Genomic DNA, 24,576 nt, shown 5'->3' with positions numbered 1-24,576 from the left:
GTAGATCAACGCATTAAATAATTAAAACATGTCTGTGACTGTAAAAGGATGCTTATCTTTAACATTTAGGACTAACACTTTTAAATGAATAAAACTACTTGTGTATGGTACCATTCAAGAACACAGTCTGGTTCTTATTTCTTCATGTATATCCTTAACAATTCAATGTAATGAATCAAAAGTGTTTGAAAGGAGAAGCATTGAAAACTGAGAATTCTCTTCTCTCTTAGTAATGTTAAGTGCCTAAAAGAGTGCTATGGTGTTTGTCAACTCTTACAATGTTGATGAAAACATCAGTACGATCTGATCAGTCTCGCTTCCCTGTCATTTTCTAGTACAGTGGTTCCCATCCATGTTCCTGGAGTCCCCAGCATGTCTCCTTAATCAAACACACCTGATTCAGCTCATCAGCGAAATGTCAAAATGTCAGTGATGTGCTCCGGGAACATGGTTGAGAGCCGCTGCTCTAGTAACTCTAAAGACCTTAATGAGCTTGCTCGGGTGTCTTTAGGGGCTTTCTAACCAGGTAATAATAGGAACACCGTTATAGGAACTAGCCACCAGGTCGGTACCCCGAGAAATACATTTTCCAGGTTGCGTTCGCAAGTGATGTAAACCGGCTGACAGCAACGTTAAGTATGGCATTTAACATCAACAGCTGGAGGACGGAGAAGTGTCTGTGTCTATTGTGACTGTTTGTGCACTGTTGGTGGTTTCTGCTGTTATGGGGCTGATAGTCTGTATGTAACAGTAGCTATGAGCAATATGTGTTCACACGTTAATGTGAAAAGACAAAACTTTTTTAATTAGCAAAAAAAAAAAAAACTTTTTTAGAAAATAGAAGTAACATATATAGCCTACAGTATGAATCTTTATTAACTATAAACATGTGTGGAGCAGAGTTTTACATATTCATTTTAATGAATAAAAACTTGACAAGATTTTAAAAAAGAGACAATTTTACAATATGCAGAAAATATAAGTTCTTATTATAATCGCAAGAAATATTACTGAGTCTTACTACAGTAAGAACAGAGAGAGGTGAAACACTAGAAACAGAATTGCTTAAGTCTGTTGTCTGTATCAGAAAGTTTTCAGCTGGGTGTTTTATAGATGGTGTGATTTTACAACCTGAATTGCAGAAATGTTGGGACATTTTTTGAATTTGAATAAAATGAAAACTAAAAGATTTTCAAATCACATGAGTCAATATTTTATTCACAATAGGACATAGAGAACATAAATGTTTAATCTGAGAAATTTTACTCTTTTATCCACTATATGAGCTCATTTCAAATTTAATGCCTGCTACAGGTCTCAAAAAAGTTGGCACGGGGGCAACAAGGGGCTGAAAAAGCAAGAAATTTGGAAAAGATTCAGCTGGGAGAACATCTAGCAACTAATTAAGTTAATTGACATCAGGTCAGTAACATGATTAGCTATAAAAGGGATGTCTTAGTGAGGCAGAGTCTCTCAGAAGTAAAGATGGGCAGAGGCTCTCCAATCTGTGAAAGAGAGCGTAAAAAGATTGTGGAATACTTTAAAAACAACGTTCCTCAATGTCAAATTGCAAAGGCTTTGCAAATCTCATCATCTACAGTGCATAACATCATCAAAAGATTCAGAGAAACTGGAGACATCTCTGTGCGTAAGGGACAAGGCTGAAGACCTTTGTTGGATGCCCGTGGTCTTTGGGCCCTCAGACAACACTGCATCACTCATCGGCATGATTCTGTCATTGACATTACTAAATGGGCCCAGGAATACTTCCAGAAACCACTGTCAGTAAACACTATCCACCGTGCCATCTGCAGATGCCAACTAAAGCTCTATCATGCAAAAAGGAAGCCATATGTGAACATGGTCCAGAAGCGCCGTCGTGTCCTGTGAGCCAAGGCTCATTTAAAATGGACTGTTTCAAAGTGGAAAAGTGTTCTATGGTCAGACGAGTCCAAATTTGACATTCTTGTTGGAAATCACGGACTCTGTGTCCTCCGGGCTAAAGAGGAGGGAGACCTTCCAGCGTGTTATCAGCGTTCAGTTCAAAAGCAGCGTCTCTGATGGTATGGGGGTGCATAAGTGCATACGGTATGGGCAGCTTGCATATTTTGGAAGGCACTGTGAATTCTGAAAAGTATAAAGGTTTTAGAGCAACATATGCTCCCCTCCAGACAACGTCTATTTCAGGGAAGGCCTTGCGTATTTCAGCAGGACGATGCAAAACCACATACTGCAGCTATTACAACAGCATGCCTTCGTAGTGGAAGAGTTCGGGTGCTGAATTGGCCTGCCTGCAGTCCAGATCTTTCAGCTATAGAGAACATTTGAAAAATATGTCAAAGACGACCACAAACTCTTCAGCAGCTGGAAACCTATATCAGGCAAGAATGGGACCAAATTCCAACACCAAAACTCCAGAAACTCATAACCTTCATGCCCAGACGTCTTCAAACTGTTTTGAAAAGAAGAGGAGATGCTACACCATGGTAAACATGCCCCCGTCCCAACTATTCTGAGACCTGTAGCAGGCATCAAATTTGAAATGAGCTCATTTTGTGCATAAAATTGTAAAATTTATCAGTTTAAACATTTATGTTATCTATGTTCTATTGTGAATGATATAGTTAATGACAGACCCATAAGAGTCTCTGATATAAATACATGTGTTAAATAACATCTTTGTAAAAATACAGTTAAAAAATATTTAGACTGAATAATTATATTTGAGAATATACAAGTAGTACAAGTAGCCTACACTGGAATACAAAATCTGTACCACGGCATTAAGCCCAATATTACGCATTTAACTTTTAATTAATGAATTTAATATATTGCTTAACTTATTATTTGAGTAACTAGCTTGAGCCAAAAATACACATACAAGATTTGGTCCCACTTAATATAAAATGGGACCCAGCATTTTGAAAATGTAATACATGTAAGTTCATGTGATGTGATGTGGCAAGATAAGCCATACTAGACGAGTGTTCTCAAACTCAATTCCTGGAGGGCCACAGCTCTGCAGAGTTTAGCTCCAATCAGCTCCAAATCACACCTGCTTGGATGTTTCTAGTAATCCTGAAGACCTTAATTAACTGGATCAGGTGCGTTTGATTAGGGTTGGAGCTAAACTCTGCAGAGCTGTGGCCCTCCAGGAATTGAGTTTGAGACCAATGTACTAGACGAAGTCTCTATAAAACTTGAAATTTGAACCGAAGCATCAGAGCTTGTGTTTAGAATAAGTGGGTGTGCCAGATGAAGCCTTGATTTGAGGCTTGTATTTTTAATATAGAAATCACGTGACCAACAAAGCCTCACAATAGGCACGTTCGACTTGAAACGATGCTGTGCAGAATGATCAGTGTATGACATCAGAGTACCACGACATTTACATTTAATCATTTAGCAGATGCTTTTATCCAAAGCGACCAACAAATGAGAACAATAGAAGCAATCAGACCATTGAGAGTGCAGCAGTATACAAGTACCATGACGAGCCTCAGTTAGTCTAGCACAATACATGTAGCTAGTTTTTTTTAGTTTTTTTTTTATATTAAATAAATAGAATAGGAAAGTGTTAATATTAGTTGGTCAGGTGCTGGTGAAAAAGATGTGTCTTTACTGCGAGAGTGATAAGAGAGCAGACGGATCCTTATGCTTTCGAATCGCTCTCGCGGTACTTTGATGTTATATACTGATCATTCTGCGCTGCGCAGCGCCGCTTCAAGTCGAACGCACCTTTTCTGTCCAATCACGTGAGCGGTTCACTTTGCATGTCGGAACGTTCGAACCCCCAGATCTTACTTTACGAAGTTTTCATTCGGACTTATTCAATTATATTTTTAAGTACCCAGTCATACAAGTAATATGAAGAATGCAAATTATATATTTGCCATATGCAATTCATATATGTGTAGATTATTGTTCTACTAGCCTACATCATATTGTTATTCATACTGGCATGAAATGCCACAGTTTAATGGGTAAATGAATTTATCAGAGACAGAAATTTAACAAACAAACACACAAAGCTAGGCTTTTATTTGTGCACGTAACATGAATTGATCTATGGAATGTGTGGTGGCTGCTTCGTCCGCAGAGCTTCTTTCACAGACTTTTGGCTGATTTATTTGACTAACCACCAGATAGCGCTGTTTTCGACACTCTCGAAGCTTCGTATCTTTTTTCCCGAAACAGTCAAAGGAAAGTCCCGATGCTTCATGGGGCTTCATTTGCCCATCACTAGCGTATACTTCACAAAGAGTGCAGAGATGATAGGGTGTAATATTTAAATAGTACAAAAAATATAAAATGTTTAAATAGGGTGTATGTGTGTGAATTGATATCAGGTGTTTGTAATCAGAAGACGGAAGACAGTAACTTGGGGGAGAAGAATTATTGAATAAAGTTGTTATTTTTTTTCTTTGCGTACAAAAAGTATTCTTGATTTGTGGCGGCATATATATGCAGATTAATTCTCTGCCAGCAGGAGGCGCTGTTGGAGTAGAGATCGAGGTTTCCCTGGTAACGCTGTACACAAAGCAGAGCTCCGCTCACAAACGCTGCTTTATCAGACACTACACGAAAGATGAAATGAAAATGACATCCATAATTTTCTGAAGACAGTCGGTTTCCTTCAGAAATACAGTGAAATAAAAACACCCGTACCGGGTTTCAATTTTGAAACGTGTAGTGCTCAACCAAGTGTTCTCCACCCGCCAACCATTGGAATTTCCGAAGGCGGGATTTATTTTAATGGGCCGCTTTGTGATGTCAGTAACACTGGAAAACAATGCTGTAGTCCAAACGAGCCGTTCGTTGTAGTTCTTGAAAAGGGATTTTTAAAAAACGAAATATCTCCCTTTGGAGTGGACTTCGAGATTTGTAACTTTGTAGATATTTTTATGCCCAAACATACACACTACACACTGACTAACATTCAAAAAGGGTCATCGGGAGCGGAGGATGAGCAGGTGTTCTCTAAGCGTGTTGTAGATGAACAGGTGTCCGAACAGATGTCCAGTTGGGTGGGGAGGGAATTTTTATGAGGGTCATCAATCACATCTGGACACACAGTACACTCTAAACTCTCTCACACAGTATTTGAGCAGTTTCAACACATTCCCAGACTATGGTCTGTAACTCCAGCAGCTGTCTGGACCGGATTCATATGGACTTATTTTATGAGCGCTCATCAATCACATTTCCACACACGCTGCTTATTTTCTCTCACGCGTGCATTAATATGAACAATTAAGTCTAGTATGTTTTAGCATATATTGTATTATTCTAAATATATTTTAACAGTATTTTTACAAAGATGTATGTTGAAGGTACAGTAAGTATAAACTAGAACCAGAGACAATGGGTTTGATCTCTTACGGGTTTGTCATTAGTTTTACATATCATGAATTCAAACAGCTTCACTGAATCTGAACCTAACCAGGGGCCTGTTTCATAAAACAAGTTTACCAAATAAGCCAGGCTTATTTCAGTTAGTCTGACTTATTTTGAACCAAATCAACTGACAATAAATCAGACTAACTGAACTAAACCTGACTTATTTGGTAAACTTGTTTTATGAAACAGCCCCCAGCTGATCATTCGTCTGTTTGCAAACTCAGGATAAATTCCAGGGGCCTGTTCCATAAAAGACACTAAGAAAAGCGGGGATTAAAGTCCAAAACCTGACTTGAAATAGCCTAACAAATCAATCGGGACTAAAGCGGTTTCATAAACGACAATTTAAGTTCACGCAATCTCACTAATTCGAGCCAGGTTCAGTGAGTCAGGATAATTTGATGTGGACGCTTATTCTTAAGCAGCCCTTAATGTCGATCATGGATCAAATCGATCCACCATGGCAAACAACGAATATTTGTGCTGTTTAATGCATTTGAGACATTATGTTTTCCTCAGTGTATAACTGACACGTCACAGGTATATTTTTCATCTGTAAATGTTAGAAAGTCATGCAAATATATCCATTTTGCCGTCAGGAGTGGGCTAGGCTTAGCGAGCGAACGAGCGCTGCTGCACGCATGCGCCACACAGACGGAGCAGAATAGAATAATAGCGCAAGAATTCAATACAATATACATTCTGCTAAAATATTTGTTGTTGGACATTAAATGTGACACATAGAATTTGAATCCTACTTATAAGTGTATTTTTCAAATGTAAGCTGGCTAATACAGCCATACTAGCTCAAAAGAGTTAAATGTGTGTTCCTCTTATCAGTTAAAATGTAGTCTGATTTCTATTATTTATTTAAATGTTTAATTCAGTGATTTTAACTTTTGATTTAGTGTTTTCAATGCTTTAAAGAGCCATTTTAGATTGCAATGTTTTAATGTTCTAATAACCATAAAAGGTGCAGCTGTCATAAATTCAGAGAGAAAGGCTGCATGGCTAGAAACCGCTGATCAACTAAACGCGCAAGTAGCAACTATGTTAAAATGTCATTAGACTATTTTGGGCACAATACATTAAATACAGTTGGTTGTAGCCTATTTTTTATTTATTTGATTATTTAAGGTGTATTTTCTGTATAGGCTACTTTTATTTTTGGACTAATAATAAAGTCAACTAATTGTATACATTCCTATTGGTCAGTGTTAGAGGAGCTCAGCTTAGCCGGACAGTTAGCCTGCTCCGGACCAGGTTAGTTTGCCAGCATAAGTTGCCACAGTGACTGAGCTTGAGCTATGGTAATTTTGCTTTCAGAAACCAAATCAAATGAAAATAAGTCAGAATTACTGAAATAAGCCTGGCTTATTTGGTAAACTAGTTTTATGGAACAGGCCTCTGATCTCCTGCTTCAGTGACTTAAAGAAGTGAACTGAAATACAAATACATGTACTGCATTAATCACTATTATATATATATATATATATATATATATATATATATATCATAAGCCAAACAAACACATACAAACAAACAAACAAACAAACAGTGTGTTTGACATGATTTAAGCACGATTGTTTGATATGTTTGATGCTCCTTTGATGTGTTTGAAACATTGCTAAAATACTGTGACGAGTCGGTTGCCTCCCCCTTATTGTCATCACCACCCCGTCCCTTATTCGCCGCCCGTCACCAGGCTCCCGGCGGGAGTGGGTGTGCGAGAGGAGGGGCGTGGAAACAGCGAGGGCTGGCGGCGTGTGATGAGGAACAGCTGGCCTGAATGGAGCATCATCACCGCCGCTGTTTAAATGCCGAGCGCGCCTCTCCTCGAGAGACCGGTCTCTTCCGCCGCGCATGCACGCTGCTGTCCTCGTGGGTCCAGGAAGGGAGCGTGGAGGGACTTCCGTGCCGCCAGAGACGTGAGCCGCCGGACCCGCGGTCCGGACGAAACCGCACCCGTGTTACGGCCGTTGGGCCAGGATGCCAGGCCGACCAAGTCCCGCCGAACGCCGTGGGCCAAGAGGAAGAGCCGCCGCCCCTCGCGCCCCGGACCCGAGCGGGAGCGCGTGCGGCCGCCGGACTCCGCCCCTTACCTGGACCCTCCCTTCCAGAACACTGCCCTCCTTCACAAGCCCCGCAGCACGACGAGGACACCAGACCCCCTGTTTATTTAATAAAAGCCTCTCCGAGGCCTGACGCCACACCCGCTGTGTCTGTCGTTTGCTCCTCCCGCCACAATACATGTTTTGTTTCTACAGTTATGAAATCACTGTTCAACTCTTATAGTTTAAAAACACAGTCTTGTATGTTTCCCCCAGTATGTTGTTTCACGTTTCAAGGGCTGTAAATGCCAGCACTGGGCAGGAGAGATTTTTCTGGACATCTTTTATGAAGGGCCACACACACACACACACACACACATGTTCGTTTTTGTGAAAAGTGGGGACATTCCATAGGTGTAATGGTTTTTATACTGTACTTACTGTATGTGCTATTGCTCTACACCAACCCTACACCTAAACCTACCCCTTACAGGAGACTGTGCATTTCAACTTTCCCCCCAAAAAAATTTATAAGCGTTTTGAAAAGTGGGGACATGGGTCAATGTCCTGAGATGTCACCTTCACCTTGTAATACCTGCCATACCCTCGTCATTATACACATCTATGTCCTCATTTGTCACAAAAACACACACACACACACACGGCGCAGATGCAGAAAATGGTAATATTGAAATAAAACCAAATATAATAGAACAGCAGTGTTAAAGGTCTGTTGAGCAGCGAAGCGAGTGTAAATGAAGGGTTTCAGGGTTTGCACTGATCAGAGCTGCTGCTGATGTCTGTGAACGATGTCCCTCGTTAAACCTAACGACACACCGTCACACACAACTCCTTCATTCACTTCATTACACCAGACCTCCGGCACTTCAACAAACTACATGTGATTTTACACGTACGCTCAGTGTTATAAACACAAGCATATTTATTAAATACACAATTAAATATTTAGTCCTAAACTTAAGATTTATGTATTTGAATTGCATAATATTCCATTCATTTGGAGTTTTTAACTGCTACATTTAATGTGATGCATATTTGTCAGTCATACATCAATGAAACATCCGATTTCTGCCTTCAAAAAATCATGGCAAGGTTTATTATTAACTATTTACAACTAGCCTATTTGATTTTATTTAAATACTCATATTTTGAAAATGCTTTTGTTCAAATTGTATAAAATAAGCATAAATCTGTTCAAAGTCAATTACATTTATTAAGTTAAAAAGTATGGAGATTGTTAAAATATGGCTAGCTGTGGAATAAGTAATATTAAATTAGGTAAAATGAATGAGATTGAAACAAACAAACAAACTGGATTTACTATGAATGATGACATACAGTACATGAAGAGAAATAATACAGGGCTGCTTTAATACATCCTAACCCTAACACGTTTTGTTTTTGGTATAAACCGTTTGTTCAAATGACTTATAATGATGTTCATGTTTACATTTATAATTTTCACGTTTTGCCTCCCTTATTCTAAATATTTGTGCCAGTTTTCCCCCATTTTCTCCATCTTTTAACTCTAATGTGATTAAACACATGTAAATACAGCTCTGAACTCCTCAGACAGAGCGTCTCCTTCACAGAAGAGAAGAACAGCAGGATATCTGACGCTCCAGAAACTCAGAAACAAGGTGAGATGAGATGAGGGCAGTTCCTCTCAGTAAGTGTCTCTGGATCATCTCCAGATCTCTTCCTTCATAATAATGTAAGGAGTTAGTATGTAGAAATAGATACAGTCTGTTAAAAGTATTCTTATTGTCTGAGTGCTGTGCCACTCTGTTATTATTAAGACATTATCTCTTTATAATGGATTCACTAGGATCTTGGCGATGGAGATTGAGATCTTCAGGAAGCCACTCCTGCAGCCCTCCAGCAATAAAAGCAGAAACCCCGCTGTCTGATCATTCAGAGGAGAGCAAAACAGGCAGAACAGCTGGATCTGAGTCACACTGCTGTGAAGATGGAGTTTGTTAAAGAGGAACGTGAAGACACTGTTCCAGAAACACGCGGAACCAGAGACGAAGAAACCGAACAGAAAGGTTTGTGTTTGATTCTTCATTAGAGTCTCAGCAGTTCAGCAGATCATCTGTGACTGCAGGCAGAAAATCACAGGAACTGGGGATTATTTATTTAGTCATTCATTCTTTATTTCATGTTTGTTTGCCGAAACACTCAGTAGCCTACAACTACAGTAGAGCGTAATTTCTAAAGCATGTTCAGAGCTCAAACAAATGAGCTCTGAACAAAAATGGGCCGAGGAACAAGAAGGTCACCTATGTCTTGGATGGCCTGAGGGTGACTAAATTAACAGCAAATGTTGATTTTTGGGTGAACTATCTCTTTAAGTCTATCTGGAATGCTAATTTACAGTGGATTAAAATAAAGCATTAAAAACGAAGCTGTGAGGACTTTGCCTCCTGATTTCCGCTCATCGCTGGTGTTTTTACAGACGGCTCGTCTCCAGTTCTCCGTCTGTAGTTCACTGCTGCTGTGTGTTGGGTTGTGGTGTGTAGCGCAGGTATTTCTTCCCAGACGGCAGGTCTTTGGTGTAGACTCCAGCGGGGAAGAGCGCCGCGGCCTCCGTCTCAGGGATGCTGGGAGGCACCATCACACTGTTTCCAGGCTTCAGAGCAGATCCACACACATTACACACAGACAGAAGAATCAACACAGCTCTCATCAATCTCCAAACAGACGTCCTCACCCTCCAGTCCACAGGCGTAGCCACACGGTTGTGCGCCGTTAACTGTAACGAGTCAATGACACGCAGAATCTCATCAAAGTTCCGTCCTGTTGTTGCAGGATAGAGAATGGAGAGCTTTAACTTCTTATCCGGGCCGATCACAAACACCTGAGTGAAGAACACACACGTTCAGAGCTCATTCAATGCTAGTTTATTGAATTTTATCAAACTTTTACAGAATGTAATGTTTATGTATTTTTAAAGTGTCAATAATTTAAAATATTAAGTCATCTATTCTATTTAAAATGGAGTTTTGACACTTCAGATGAATAATTTAAAAGTTGATAGAAAAACCAGAATCCCTGTAAAAGAGATTCATCTGAAAGGTAAAATTATTCTCTGACTTGCATACAGGCATGTAAATATTTTACATATTTAACTGCCCATATTTTGATTGAAGATATGTCATATGGCCATAACATGAATAGAAATTTAATGATTTTACTCAGTTAACCTTTTTTAATGTTTTAACCTTTTTTTAAGGTTTTAATGAAGCAAAGATGTCTGAAATGTACATCTAATTAATGGAAATATTAAATAATTGCAATACGTATTGGTAACACTTTATTTCGATAGTCCACTTTAGACATTCTACTAACAGTAAGTAACTTTGCAACTACATGTAAACTAGCAGTCATTAGAGTATTAGTAGGCTGTCTGCTTAATATCTTCTAACACTTTATTGTGATGGGTCCACAACATACTGACTATCAGAAACTTTGCAAGTATATGTCAACTTATTCTACTAACCCTAAACCTACCCTACTGAGAGTTAGTAGACATGTAGCTGCTAAGTTACTTAGAGTTAGTAGAATATCTAAAGTGGATTATCAAAATAAAGTGTTACCTAAGTATTAAATGTAAAACTAATACTAGTAACAACATGCCACTTAAGGGCTTCTGTGCCAATTCTAGCGGCCTATCTTACCCCAAGGGTCTAATTTTATCTTTTTACTTCAAATTACAAACTATAATTTTTATTCCACAAATCTAAAAACGTTGATGTGTCCACAGATCCCTCATTAACAGACAGACACAAAAAAACATTGATATCTAACATATAATACGTCACTATTTTCCACAATCTCACAAATGTTGATATTCAGATGAAATTAAAAATATCATCAACATTCATCAAAAGTGCTGAGATGAGATTTTTCAAGGTGAGGAAGAAAACCTTATCATGTTTTACCCTAATTAGTTTGATCTCTGGACAAACATGTTCTTTAAATGCTCACGTTAACTGACCCCGTGTTGAAAAAAAAAAAAAAAAGCCCAAAACTCTTTCCACACTAATTTCCAGCCCTATTTCAAACCCGTATTGATGAATTCTGCGCTTACACATCTCGCGGTGAGAGGCATCCCGCTGCGGTCCTTCTCCTCCGGGTCCAGCATGCCCAGTCTCTCCACCAGCTCCCGCCGGTCATCCGCTATGATGGGGAAGGGAAACTGGCTCCCAGGCTCTGCGTTATTGTAAGCCATGATGTCCTGAAATCAGCCGTCGAGACTCGTTACCAGCTGATCAACAGAAGCACACACTTCAGACTGACGGAGGCAAACCTTGCTCCAGCCGTGATGTTCCTCCAGGCTGTCGACGGAGAGCGCCATCAGCTTCACGTTACGCTTGATGAACTCAGGACTGAGCTGAGCGGCTCTGCCGAGTTCGGTGGTGCAGACGGGAGTGAAGTCTCGAGGATGAGAGAACAGGACGCCCCAGCTGATGGAGAAACACGCTTCACTCATGGAGTCACAATAACAGATGTTTCTGTGCTTTAAATGTTTCAGAATCCTACAACTAGTGGAGTAGACAAGACCACATAAACCGAGACCACATCGAGACCAGACCAGAGTGTGTCGAGACCAAAGTAAGCTGAGTCGAGACCAGGGGCCTCATTTATAAAATGTTGCGCAGAAACCATCCTAAAATTGATCTTACAATCATCTCTCAAATATGCGTACGTGTGATTCATAGAACGAGCGTATGCACAGAAAACACACGCATGCGTCTCTTTCAGATGTGAAATCTATGAATTGCATGATCTTGAACTTGTGCGCAAGTCAGCTCTCTGCTTGTAAACGACTCCTAGTTAATGTCATTAACATATAAAAGATCGCCAGTCATCATCCAAATCCTTTAATTTAGAACAGCGAGCTGCAAGAACAGCTTACATCTCCAAAAACCTGCAGTACTCCAACAAGAATAAGTACACATCTGCTCAGACCCTGACGTGATGCTAAGCACTTTTCCACGTCAAAGACAGATATGAGCGCTGACATGGATTTAAGCGCACGCACACTCTACGATCAAATCTGAGCGTACACACGCTTTATTAATGAAGCCCCAGCACTCCAAAATGGTCTGGAGACCGGTTTTGAGTTCAACACTACCTACAAACTTATAAAGGACCATTAATAATTATATGTCCGTGTTTTCAGTTGGGTCCTTCGATGTTTATTTGGTTTTTGTTTATATGTATTTATTTATTTGGAGGAAATGAGAGTGTGAAACGTCTCGGTTACGTATGTAACCATAGACATAAAATACGCAGACGCCTCATGACGTGCTGGAACGTAAACCAGCGTCGCCACCATATTGGTTGGGTCTCCTCACCTCAGTCAACGGAGAGCGAGCAACTATGCCTGTATTTTGTGCAGCTTACGGTTGCAATAACCGGCGCAGTATCGACACCAGATCGCATGGGATTACCTTTCACAAGTAAGATTGAACAATAATTTTGATTATTTTACCATTTATAATATTAAGTCATCGTAACTAACGTTACTTACGTGTAACGTTATTACAGCAGGAACTGGTCCTCTCTCATTATCTCTTGCTGTTTTTTTTTTTCTTCTTCACATTTTGAAAGTTTTCCCAGTGATACAGGCTTGAGGAGGCAATGGGAAGTTGCTATAAGACGGGAGGGTTTTGTTGCGACTGAGTCGTCAAAGCTCTGTAGTGAGCACTTCAAGCCTGATGATTTTGACAGGACGGGTCAAATTGTCAGGCTTAGAGATGGTGCGACCCCATCTGTCTGCAACTTCCCATGTCATCTCCAAAGAGTAGGTGTATTTTTACTCTACATGCTAACAGAGATGTCTATGATTCATATGTAAAACAAAAGTTAATATCACACTTTGCTAAACATGTTTTTTACCGTTAGTTCTTTCTGCATGTTTAGGAATTAGTGATGTATTGTGTATTACAATACACTGTGGGATACTAAAACCTTTTCAAGTGTTTTTAATGAACTTGTTTTAAAGTATTATGTTTCTTATATTTTAGCCTGTAGTGACAAGGAACACAAAAACGTCAAGGAGAGCTGAAGAGAGCCTACCAGTGGACCTTTCGCCGCATTTCCCTGAAAGTGAACCTCAGCCCAATGATGTGAGTAATTGTAGGCTATTTGATATGTCCCATACAGCTGTGAGCATCATGGCTCTGGTCATATCAAAATCTCTCCCTTGCTTTCTGCAACTCTTTTCAGACATACTCACATATACACTTTTTATATGTTATAAATAAATAAATAAATAAATACACATGTGAACACATACACACCCTCTTTCACTGACACTCTCTCTCTCACACACACACACACACGCACCTTTTCTCTCTTTCCCATACTCATGGTGCTGGCAGTCATATTACGGGTAAGAAATTAAGAATGTGTACCTGCACATATGCAGTGCTATGCACCAAACAACTGTGAATAGTATGATATAAACATCACTGAAAATATTTTCATCCTTCTTTCTACTAGGACCGCTCCTATGCATTGCCCAATTCTCCTACTGGTCTAAAGGCCAGACTCAGTGAAGCTTTGGCTAGAGTGGAGAGTCTAGAGCGGGAGAACCTGAGGGATTCTCTGCATCTTCCCCTGCCACATCCATATACATTGCAACGGTGTAGTACATGTTCTTTTTATTACACTTTTTAAACATACTGGTTAAAATACTTAAAACACTTCAGCCCAACATAATGTACAACAAACAGGGAACTGATGTAGAAGTTTTGAGCGTGTATGTGCTATTTTCGCTATTTTTTTTAAAGTCTTGGAAAAAAGAACAATCTTAGAAAAAAATGAAAAAGTGCCCAAAATAGGGATCCAAGGGTTGAAGCACTTAGATAGCTATTTATTTTCTTTTTGTAAAGGTGGATGCAATCAGTGGATGCCAAGCCTGGGCTCAACACAATGATGTTGGACATGTTGCAGAGAAGACATGAAGAAGACCCTGCTAAATATGGCTCTGTGGCCCTTATGTTGGATGCCATGGCCATCAAAAAACATGTCCAGTACAATCCCTTTACCTAGAAAATGTCTGGATATGTGGATATGGGGAATGGCATGGATGAGACTGATGTAGCCACGGAGGTGCTTGTTTTTATGGTGGTAGGCATACAAGGTCATTGGAAAGCTCCAGTTGCCTACTATCTCACAAAGTCTCTGTCACCAGACACACAGAAGGTCCTGGTTGTCCATGCTCTGGAGGAATTGCATGCACGTGGCATAAGAGTGGTCTGCATGACAATGGATGGGCATGCCTCCAATGTCAACATGTGCAACCAGCTCGGGTGTCAGCTAAAGGGAAACCCCCATGAGCCGTTAAAAACCTTCTTTGAACATCCTATCACCTATCACAACTATCACCTCATGAAGTAACCCACCCCGTAAAGTAAACGGCACATCAGACACCAGTGCGTATCTTTTTATAGCCTACAGCCATATCACCCTGCAGCCCAAGACCGGTTGCCCATGGAAGCTAAGCAGGGCTGAGCCTGGTCAGTACCTGGATGGGAGACCTCCTGGGAAAACTAGGTAGCTGTTGGTAGAGGTGTTAGTGAGACCAGCAGGGGGTGCTCACCCTGTGGTCTGTGTGGGTCCTAACACCCCAGTATAGTGATGGGGACACTATACTGTCAAAAGAGCACCGTCTTTCGGATGAGATGTTAAAACCGAGGTCCTGACTCTCTGTGGTCATTAAAAATCCCATGACACTCATCGTAAAGAGTAGGGGTGTAACCCCGGTGTCCTGGCCAAATTCCCGCCACTGGCCCTTGTCAATCATGGCCTCCTAATAATCCCCATCCACTTGATTGGCTCTATCTCTCTCTCTTTCCTCCGTCTGATGGTCCGTTGTGGTGTCTCACCAAGTGGGTCAGGCAACGTGGCAGCACAAGATGAAACCGTGTCCCTATCAGCTGCAGACATGCACTCTGCTTTAATGGCAGAGGAAGAGCTCCTGTCCCCATTTGCAAACATTTCTGCAGTCATATGTGACCACAGTTACCTGCCCACCTGCTTTGGTGGTCTTGTGGACAATGCCCTTGTCTACATTTCAGGGTTTGTTGTCAGAAAAATTCTGAAAAAACTGTCCTGTGAGGTGTGCCGTGCAAGCCTTGTCACAGCTGCTGTACCCTCATCCTTTGACCAGAGCTACCACCTGCTTGAACTTAAAAACAATGGTGGGCTGATGATCCCCTCAGAGGGAACAGTGAAGGTGGTCAGAGCAGCAGAGCGTGTGATTCGACAAAACTCAAAAGAAAAAGGTGTCAGTGTGTCCTTCGTCAACCGTTTCGTTCGGGCGGAGATTGGTTCAGAGGATGTGTTCTTACTCAGGGAGCACATTGCAGAAACCCAATTCGGAATTGAGAACCATCATTTCATGCTTGTGTCATTTGTGGTGTCTGTATTTCACAAAGTAAGGCTACACCACATCGCAAAATTAACTACCCTGGAGTTACAGAGTGCCAGCATATGCAAGAAGCTGTGCAAAACAGTTCTTTTCCAAGGGTTTTAGGTCCCCAGCCCCAGTTGCAAGCCTGACAGGGTGGTGTAAGATGCAGGAATGACCTGGAATTATAACGCTTACTTTTCCAGGCCTTCAAAAAAAATTTACTGAACTGGTACAGTATATATGGGAGCTTGTGTGTGAGTGTGAGAGTGTGAGTGTGTGTGTGTGAGTGTGTGTGTGTGTGTGTGAGAGTGTGTGTGAGAGAGTGTGTGTGAGAGAGTGTGTGTGTGTGTGTGTCGTGTGTGTGTGTGTGTGTGCATGCGTGTGTGTGTGTGTGTGTGTGTGTGGTTCAGGTAAACCCTATGCTGTGGACAGTGTTGGGAAAGTTAGTTTTAAAAGTAATGCATTACAATATTGTATTACTCCCTAAAAAAGTAACTAATTACATTACTTAGTTACTTTTTATTGAAGGTTACTTTTTAAATCTGTTCAGGGCTTACTTGTTTGCTTTTAATACAAAAAGTTATATTTTTGGCAAATATAAAAGCCCTTTCACACCAAAAGCCTCAGGCTGAAGGAAAAGTGAATTCATGTCTAACAGTAAAACGTAGAAGAAGAAAGTTCAGATATGTTCAGCGATTAACAAAAAAAAAAAAAAAAATGTTTATTAGGATTTGTTCAAACATCAAAATAAACTAAAATAAATAAATAAAATAAAAATCAAAGACATATTGCAAAACATTGAGACATCTGCAATCAAACAAAAACTAAACAAATAAAATACAATAAAATACAAATTTAGAAGAACAAATGTTAGTTTATCGTGAGTCATTTTTGCTTAGTATGGTTGAATTGGATCATCAAAGGTCAGCAGCAAATAAAATGGTATTAAATACATAAAGGATATTTGTATAATTTAACATATTTAATTATTGCAGGTTTGTATAATATTCTGAGTTTGCATTTGTCTGTTTTCATTGATTGTGAGGAACACTGAATCATGTTCACACACAACGCTCTGCTCTTACTCCTGATTTCTCTCAACACCAGAGCTGTCCGTCAATGTCCGTCAATACATGAGTAAGTAACTGCTGTTACTTATCTGAAAAATAACTCAGATATTTTCTTGTAAATTAAAAGTAATGCATTACTTTACTAGTTACTTGAAAAAGTAATCTGATTACGTAACTCGTGTTACTTGTGATGTGTTACCCCCAACACTGGCTCTGGACTAAATGTCTTCACAAGGATAGTAAAACCAGTTAATAAATCACAAGTGTGTCTGAGCAGCACAGATGAAGTGTGTTCAGTGATTTCAGTCCTGCAGACTCTTCTATTGAATGTGCTGCAGTGATGGAGAGGTTTGACAGTAAATGAAGCGGTTCCTCACTGTAACGCTGCTCTTTACTACAGTTACCAGGTCAGACCATCACTCAACCATCGACCATCGCCGAGAAACTGAATGATCTGTGCTTTTGAGGTTTTTCTGTCTGTTTGCCAGTGTTCACATTCATCTCTGATTCAGCCTGACATTCAGAGAATCTTTTACCAACCAATCAATGACCTTGGATCAGTTATTGAATTTCTGAGCACCTCTGGCCATCAAAACGCTCAAAGTCACTGATAAAATGTCTTCAGCAAATGGAGGATATTGACCCTCGTCTCATTTTCTGTGGTCCGTTAGTCGTCAGAGCTGGTAAACTTCTATAGAGGTGAATTGAAACTACAACAAATATAAGTTCCCTATCAGTCAGTCACGTTCGACGTAACGTCAGTGTGACTGACTAATGGGATCTCGCCCGAGAGCCCAATCACCTTCGAGTGTTAACAAAACAAGCCAATGACAGTTGGCGTGCGTGTTTCGCACATCAGCTTTTCGCTTCGGAGCCGAGCCTTCTAGGATGTAACCCTCGTTCCCTGAAGGAGGGAACGGAGACGTAACGTCCCGTCGCCACAGTTGCTGTACCGCCCCTGTACGGCCGAGGCACACAGTCTCAGCTCCTCAGTGAAAAACTGATGTGTGTTTGCACTCTCCTTTTATACCCGCACTGCCAACTGTCATTGGCTTGTTTTGTTAACACTTACGCTGCCTATTGCAGCTGACGTACAGCGCGGCCGCCATCTTGGATGGGTCTCCAATGCGCCCCCCCGTATTTATTTCTACTGAGGAAGGTGTATCCCCAACAGTGATGGGAATAACGGCGTTATAAATAAACGGCGTTACTAACGGCGTTATTTTTTTCAGTAATGAGTAATCAAACGAATTACTGTTTCCCCCGTTACAACGCCGTTACCGTTACTGACAATAAAATGTGGCGTTACTATATTATATTATTAGAATTTAATTGTTCAGTTCATCTGAATGGATGCGCAGCTGTATTTGACGTACTGTAAACTCTAGTGTGAAGCGCACGACTCGCCGTCGCTTTCTCTCACATACACGCATGCAAAGAAAGATACAGAGCAAGAGAGTCTTTCATAACATGCAGAATTGAGGCGCTACATGTAAACGATATTCTTTGTTGTATTTTCCTGTCAAAATAACGGAGTTCCTTTGGAATTCTTCAGCTTTTAAGAACTGCCGGGTTCTCTGGTAGTGGGCGGAACTAATGTGCAAGCGACAATCTCATTGGCTGGCGCTCGCATATTATCGTCCCTGTTTTGATTTCAGCAAATCAATTCGAGCGAACGCAGACAACGTGATTAATATTCATGAACCCAGCAGCTCATTAATCCTTAGTGCGTTTTATATTGATGACAAATATGCATTCATACCTGGTTATTTTAATTACTAAAGTTCTATCATCATATAATATTAAATTATCATAATATTATATTATAATGCTTGACTGACTGATACTAAGTGTCAGTAGATAAATAGTGTAGATTAATGTACAATGTTTTATAATAATAATTTATTCTTTTTAGTGTCCATTTCATTAATTTAACATATTTAATATTGGGGGCATCCAAAGTTATTTGACATTTGAAATTTTTTTAAAAAGTAATGCAATAGTTACTTTCCCTGGTAATTAGTTACTTTTATAATGATGTAACTCAGTTACTAACTCAGTTACTATTTGTGAGAAGTAACTAGTAACTATAACTAATTACTTTTTTAAAGTAACGTGCCCTACACTGATCCCCAACTACAATAATCATTGTAACTCCCCAAAGTTTTACCGGATTTTCACACGGTTTGGTTTGTTACAAACGTTAGAGATTTAGTTATGATACAGGACGCTGTTACACATTGAAAAATACATGCTTTCATGCTAAAAGACTTTGTATTATGCTCTTTAACAAAGACATATGGTAAGCTATGGCATATTGATAAATGTATAAATGAATGAATTTTATAATTTAATAAAGAAACAAGTTTGATTGTTCATTTGGAATTTATTTCTCACACACTTACTGTATGTGCTATTGACCTACACCAACCCTACACCTAAACCTACCCCTTACAGAGACACACACACACACACACACACACAACCCTACACCTAAACCTACCCCTTACAGGAGACTTTCTGCTATTTCAGATTTTCAATACACTCCACTCTGTATGATTTATAAGCGTTTTGAAAAGTGGGGACATGGGTCAATGTCCTGAGATGTCACCTTCACCTTGTAATACCTGTCATACCTTTGTCATTATACAAATCTATGTCCTGACTTTTCACAAAAACGCGCACACACACTCACTCTCTCTCTCTCACACACACACACACATACACACACACACCGCACGCACGCACACACACACATACACGACACACACACACACACACACACTCAGTGAAAGAGTGTTTAGCTGACTCTGGTCTTTATGTGTGTCAGACTCTGTCAGCGTTTTCATGAAGCTGAAGAGGTAAAAATGGTGCCTGACCTACAAACACAACCACGATTTAGACAAAGACAGCAGCTTTGGACACGTACAAACTTTGCATGTTGACCATTGTGAGGACTTTATGAGAGAGACTCGCTTATAGCCAAGCCACACACTCATATCTTATATCCAAGACATTCGTTTCAGTTCATTTCCTTACACAGTTAAACAACACTGAAGAATAATAAGAACACAGAGGACGAGAGAAAGGAGAGGGATATTGTTAGATGTATCTGCAGGAAGTGGACATTGAGAATAAAACCACTGTATCTATGAAGAGCAACACAAATAACACACAACACACTCTCACATCACAACACACTTACGAATCTCCCAGAAAATCATGCAGTTTCATTTTGCCAAAAGTGGAATCGGCTTCGAAGTTGGGAAAGACGTCTCCTAACAGCATCCTGCAGCATCTGTCTGTCTCTCTGTGTCTGTGTTGCATGCTGGGAAGTGTGGTTTGGTGTGTGAGAAGGTGTGTGTGAGAAGGAGTTTTCTTCTCCATACGTATGGTGATTTACTGCAGTGTTTCCCCTCACTCACTGTTACATTAGTGTTTATTTCACTGCTTTCAGATTTTTGCAGATGTTGGTCTTGTCAGGAGAGTTTGTGTCTGTATCACTTCTGTAACACTAAAAAACATGGTTACTGTACTTTTACAGTACTTAGCACTTTTATAAGGGAAAAAAATATGACTCTTGTTCAGTATTAGGATTTTTCTATAAAGATATTGTAATGATGACTTATTATTGTACTAATTTTGACATTTAGGCAATTTCTAAAGTATAGTTTTGTTAAATCTTGAGTATTAAAGTCATGTGAGAGATTTCAGGCCAAAATAACGTGACTGAAAAGTAAATTGGAAGTGAAGGTTTAGCGTGTCCCCAGCCTATTTATACCTTTTTTATGAGATGGCCGTACATACAGTAGGGTTGTCCGTGTTTGAGAAGTAGTTTGGGTGTATGGAGTAGCCTGATGAGTGTGAGATTTTGTCCCAGTCTACGCCTGATTGTATTTAATACTTCTGCGTCTCATTTTTGCTTTCAGTAATGTGTGTTTAGGGTGTTTTGTGTTTAGTTCATGTTGACTGTTTTATCGTAGTGTCATGTGTGTGAATCTGAATCACTCATCATCTGTACACGTTTAGGTTTTATGGATGGGTCGCTTACAATGAACTCTATTGATTTCTATTGTACCACCTGTATTACATTTTAAGGTACGAAGCAGATTTTGGAATTTCAAGTAGTTTGGTATATTAACATTACATCACTTGAAATATATTTGTAAGTTATAAAATATACAGACATCAATATCATTCCACAAAACTGGAAACATTGGGCCTCATTTATAAAATGTTGCACAGAAACCATCCAAAATTTGATCTTACGATCATCTCTCAAATATGCGAACGTGATTAATAGAATGAACGTATGCACAGAAAACGCATCTTTCAGATGTGCTCTGCTTGTAAACGACTCCTAATTAATGTCATTAAGATATAAAAGATCACCAGTCATCATCCAAATCCTTTCATTTAGAACAGAGAGCTGGAAGAACAGCTTACATCTCCAAAAACCTGCAGAACTCCAACAAGACAAAGTACACGTCTGCTCAGATCCTGACGTGACGCTGAGCACTTCTCCACGTCAGTTTTTACAGATATGAGCGCCGGTGAGGATTCAAGCGGACACACACTCTAAGATCAAATCTGTGTACACACGCTTTATAAACGAAGCCCAAAATCACAGTATTTTTGTGATGATTTTCTGGCAACCACAGCTGATGATTTTAATCATAAATGTAACAGTATTTTTTGACGCTGTGTACAGTAGTGTGTCTGTGTGAATCATAATGTCAAAGTGCTGCACTTCAGTCTGTAATTACTTGTGTTTTTGGTTATGTGGGAATATTAGTTCAGGGTTATGTATTATAAAACTCTTTTGGCAGATTCTGGTCCTGTCACGGTTCTTAAATCCTATGCCTCTTTCTCGTCTCGTGCTTGTTGTTTATGTGTGTGTGAGAGTGTGTGGGCGTGCCGACTAATCAGCGCTGATCAACGATCCAATCATCAGCACCAGCTGCAGCTCATCACACCACCTTTAAATACTCACCACTTTCTCCTCTCCTTTGTCAGATCGTTGTTTGTGAGTCTCCGGTTGTGTTGCCCCCGTCTTCATTTCCAGCCTGGTGTTTTCGTCGTTCCTGTTTCGTGTTCCTGTGGATTCACTCTGGATTTGTCACGTACCATCAGCACTTCTCTTCACGGCACTCATCTGACCATCGAAGTCCCTGCACCACTATCCTGTTTCTCTCTGAACTGTGTCTATCATCATTTATCTGATTTAATAAACGGAGAGTATACTTGCAACTTGTTTCCGCGTTTCTATCATAACAGAATGATCTGACCACCTGATGGAAGCAGCGAGTAGCTCTACCGGATCGCTGGAAGGAGTCGTGAACAGCAACCTACTTCGTATGGATTCCCAGGAGAAGAATCTCAACGATACAGCTCGCGTTGTTCAGGCTCTAGTGGTGCAGGTGTCCGAGCTCACCCAACAGCTCCAACATCTGCAAGGTTCCACTGCGCCCCCCGCACCGCCGGTTTCCCTACCACCACCAGAGAACCTCTACCAGGCGGAGCCCCGCCTACCAGTTCCAGAGTGCAGGTGAACCCAACTACTGTCAAGCATTCCTAACACGATGTTCCATGCATTTTTCTCTCCAACCCAGAACATTTAATAATGAGCGAGCCAAGGTCGCCTTTGTGCTAACACTACTGACTGGGAAAGCGGCACTCTGGGGAACGGCGGTGTGGGAAAATCAAGATCCGTGCTGTTCCTCGTTCCAGGATCTCTCCGCAGAGATGAGATGGGTGTTCGATCGGGCCGTTGCTGGTAGAGAGGCAGCAAGGATGTTGGCCGATTTACAACAGAGAGAAAGGTCCGTATCGGATTTTTCGATCGAGTTTCGGACCCTAGCGGCGGAGAGTCAATGGAACGAGGAAGCGCAGTGGGACATGTTCCTGCATGGGCTGGCTGACCGCGTCCAAAAGGAGATCTATGCCATGGACCTTCCCACATCTCTCAACGACCTGATCGCTCTGGCATTAAGAGTGGACGCACGGTTGTCACGAATGGATCGCCACTCACAGCCCAGTCGTCCCACCGGAGGGAGCGAGGGCCAACGGTTTGGAGGCGGGGACACGGTCAGCCCTGTCTACGATCACGAGCCTATGCAGGTGGGGCGAGCTCGGCTTTCCCGGGAGGAGAAGGAGAGGCGGAGGTCCCAGGGCCTCTGCATGTACTGTGGAGGAGCGGGTCATTTTGCCTACAACTGTCCGTTAAAAGGGGTCAGCCCGATAGTAAGTATGAGGCTACTGTCGGGTGGGATCTCCGCCGAGAAGACCTCATCCACATCTACTCTCCTTCCGGTAAGACTGAGATGGTCAACTCACCTTCACGACTGTCAAGCACTTCTGGATTCTGGGGCAGAAGGTAATTTCATGGATTACACATTTGCACGCAAACTCCAAGTTCCCCTCAGACCCCTCACACACAAGATCGCAGTACACGCTCTCAACGGCCAAGAACTCCCCACCATCTCATTCATCACAGAGGACATCACCCTCATCACATTAGGCAATCACACCGAGACTATTTCCTTTTACATACTGGACACCCCCCTTGCACCCATCGTCCTTGGTCACCCCTGGCTCACCCGTCACAACCCTAAAGTGGACTGGCAATTAAAATCTGTGTCGGCATGGAGCAGTCATTGTCATAAGTCTTGTCTAGTGTCTGCCTGTCCGTCTGTTTCTGTCCCTGTGTTTCAGGAGGAGGCAGTGGATTTATCTAACGTGCCCACGGAGTACCTGGACCTGAAGGAGGTGTTCAGTAAGTCTCGGGCTGCTTCTCTTCCCCCGCATCGTCCCTATGACTGTGCCATAGAGTTACTGCCAGGTACATCTCCGCCTAAAGGCAAGTTATATTCACTCTCTGCTCCAGAGAGGGAGGCTATGGAGAAATATATTTCTGATTCTCTAGCAGCAGGGTTCATCCGTCCTTCCTCTTCTCCAGCGGGGGCGGGGTTCTTTTTTGTGGGGAAGAAGGACGGGTCTCTGCGACCTTGTATTGACTACCGGGGGTTGAACAACATTTACATTTACATTTAGTCATTTAGCAGACGCTTTTATCCAAAGCGACGTGCAATATGAGAACAATAGAAGCAATGAGACCATCGAGAGTGCAGCAGTATACAAGTGCCATGCCAAGTTTCAGTTAGCCCAGCACAGTACACGTAGCTAGGGTTTTTTTTTTTTTTTTTTTAAATAGATAGAATAGGTAAGTGTTAGTATTAGTTGGTCAGGTGCTGGCGAAAAAGATGCGTCTTTAGATGTTTTTTGAAAATGGATAAAGATTCAGCTGTTCGAATTGTGATTGGGAGGTCATTCCACCAGCTGGGTACAGTCCAGGAAAAAGTCTGTGAGAGGGATTTGGTACCTCTTTGTGATGGCACCACAAGGCGTCGTTCACTTGCAGAACGCAAGCTTCTGGAGGGTGCATAAGTTTGAACTAGTGAGTTTAGATATATTGGTGCAGTGCTAGTTGTCGTCTTGTAGGCAAACATCAGTGCCTTGAATTTGATGCGAGCGGCTATTGGTAGCCAGTGTAACCTGATAAAGAGAGGGTAACGTGAGCTTTCTTTGGTTCATTAAAGACCACTCT

General features: G+C 41.1%; 1 protein-coding gene across 4 annotated transcripts; it reads right to left on the bottom strand.

The window, feature by feature from the left end:
• Positions 1–9,730: 9,730 nt before the first annotated feature.
• Positions 9,731–22,512, bottom strand: LOC131552074 (peroxiredoxin-6-like). 4 transcript variants are annotated; one of them, XM_058795568.1, is made up of 5 exons: positions 20,176–20,296; positions 11,785–11,941; positions 11,566–11,712; positions 10,186–10,332; positions 9,731–10,104 (listed from the first exon to the last, which is right to left on the bottom strand). In XM_058795568.1, exons 1-5 carry the CDS (start codon positions 20,256–20,258, stop codon positions 9,961–9,963), a joined length of 678 nt encoding a protein of 225 aa, XP_058651551.1. In that variant the 5' UTR covers positions 20,259–20,296; the 3' UTR covers positions 9,731–9,960. The 4 variants fall into 4 exon arrangements, with proteins under 4 accessions (XP_058651551.1, XP_058651560.1, XP_058651532.1 ...); XM_058795577.1 differs by lacking the exon at positions 20,176–20,296 and adding an exon at positions 21,964–22,512 and having other exon boundaries at positions 9,731–10,332; XM_058795549.1 differs by having other exon boundaries at positions 9,731–10,332.
• Between the last annotated feature and the right edge of the window lie 2,064 nt (positions 22,513–24,576).

This window comes from Onychostoma macrolepis, chromosome 02 (assembly GCF_012432095.1).
Source record: "Onychostoma macrolepis isolate SWU-2019 chromosome 02, ASM1243209v1, whole genome shotgun sequence".
Taxonomy (NCBI): Eukaryota; Metazoa; Chordata; class Actinopteri; order Cypriniformes; family Cyprinidae; genus Onychostoma; species Onychostoma macrolepis.
The sequence above is the reverse complement of the archived record's forward strand: the minus strand, read 5'-3'. Positions and strand labels throughout refer to the sequence as shown.

Coding starts and splice junctions, on each gene's coding strand:
- LOC131552074 (XM_058795549.1), bottom strand. CDS start 20,258: ATGCTGTTAGGAGACGTCTTTCCCAACTTCGAAGCCGATTCCACTTTT. Junction 11,942..20,175: donor CATGATTTTCTGGGAGATTC/GTAAGTGTGTTG, acceptor TTTCTCCATCAG/CTGGGGCGTCCTGTTCTCTC. Junction 10,333..11,565: donor TGCCTCTCACCGCGAGATGT/GTAAGCGCAGAA, acceptor TTCTTCACTCAG/GTGTTTGTGATCGGCCCGGA.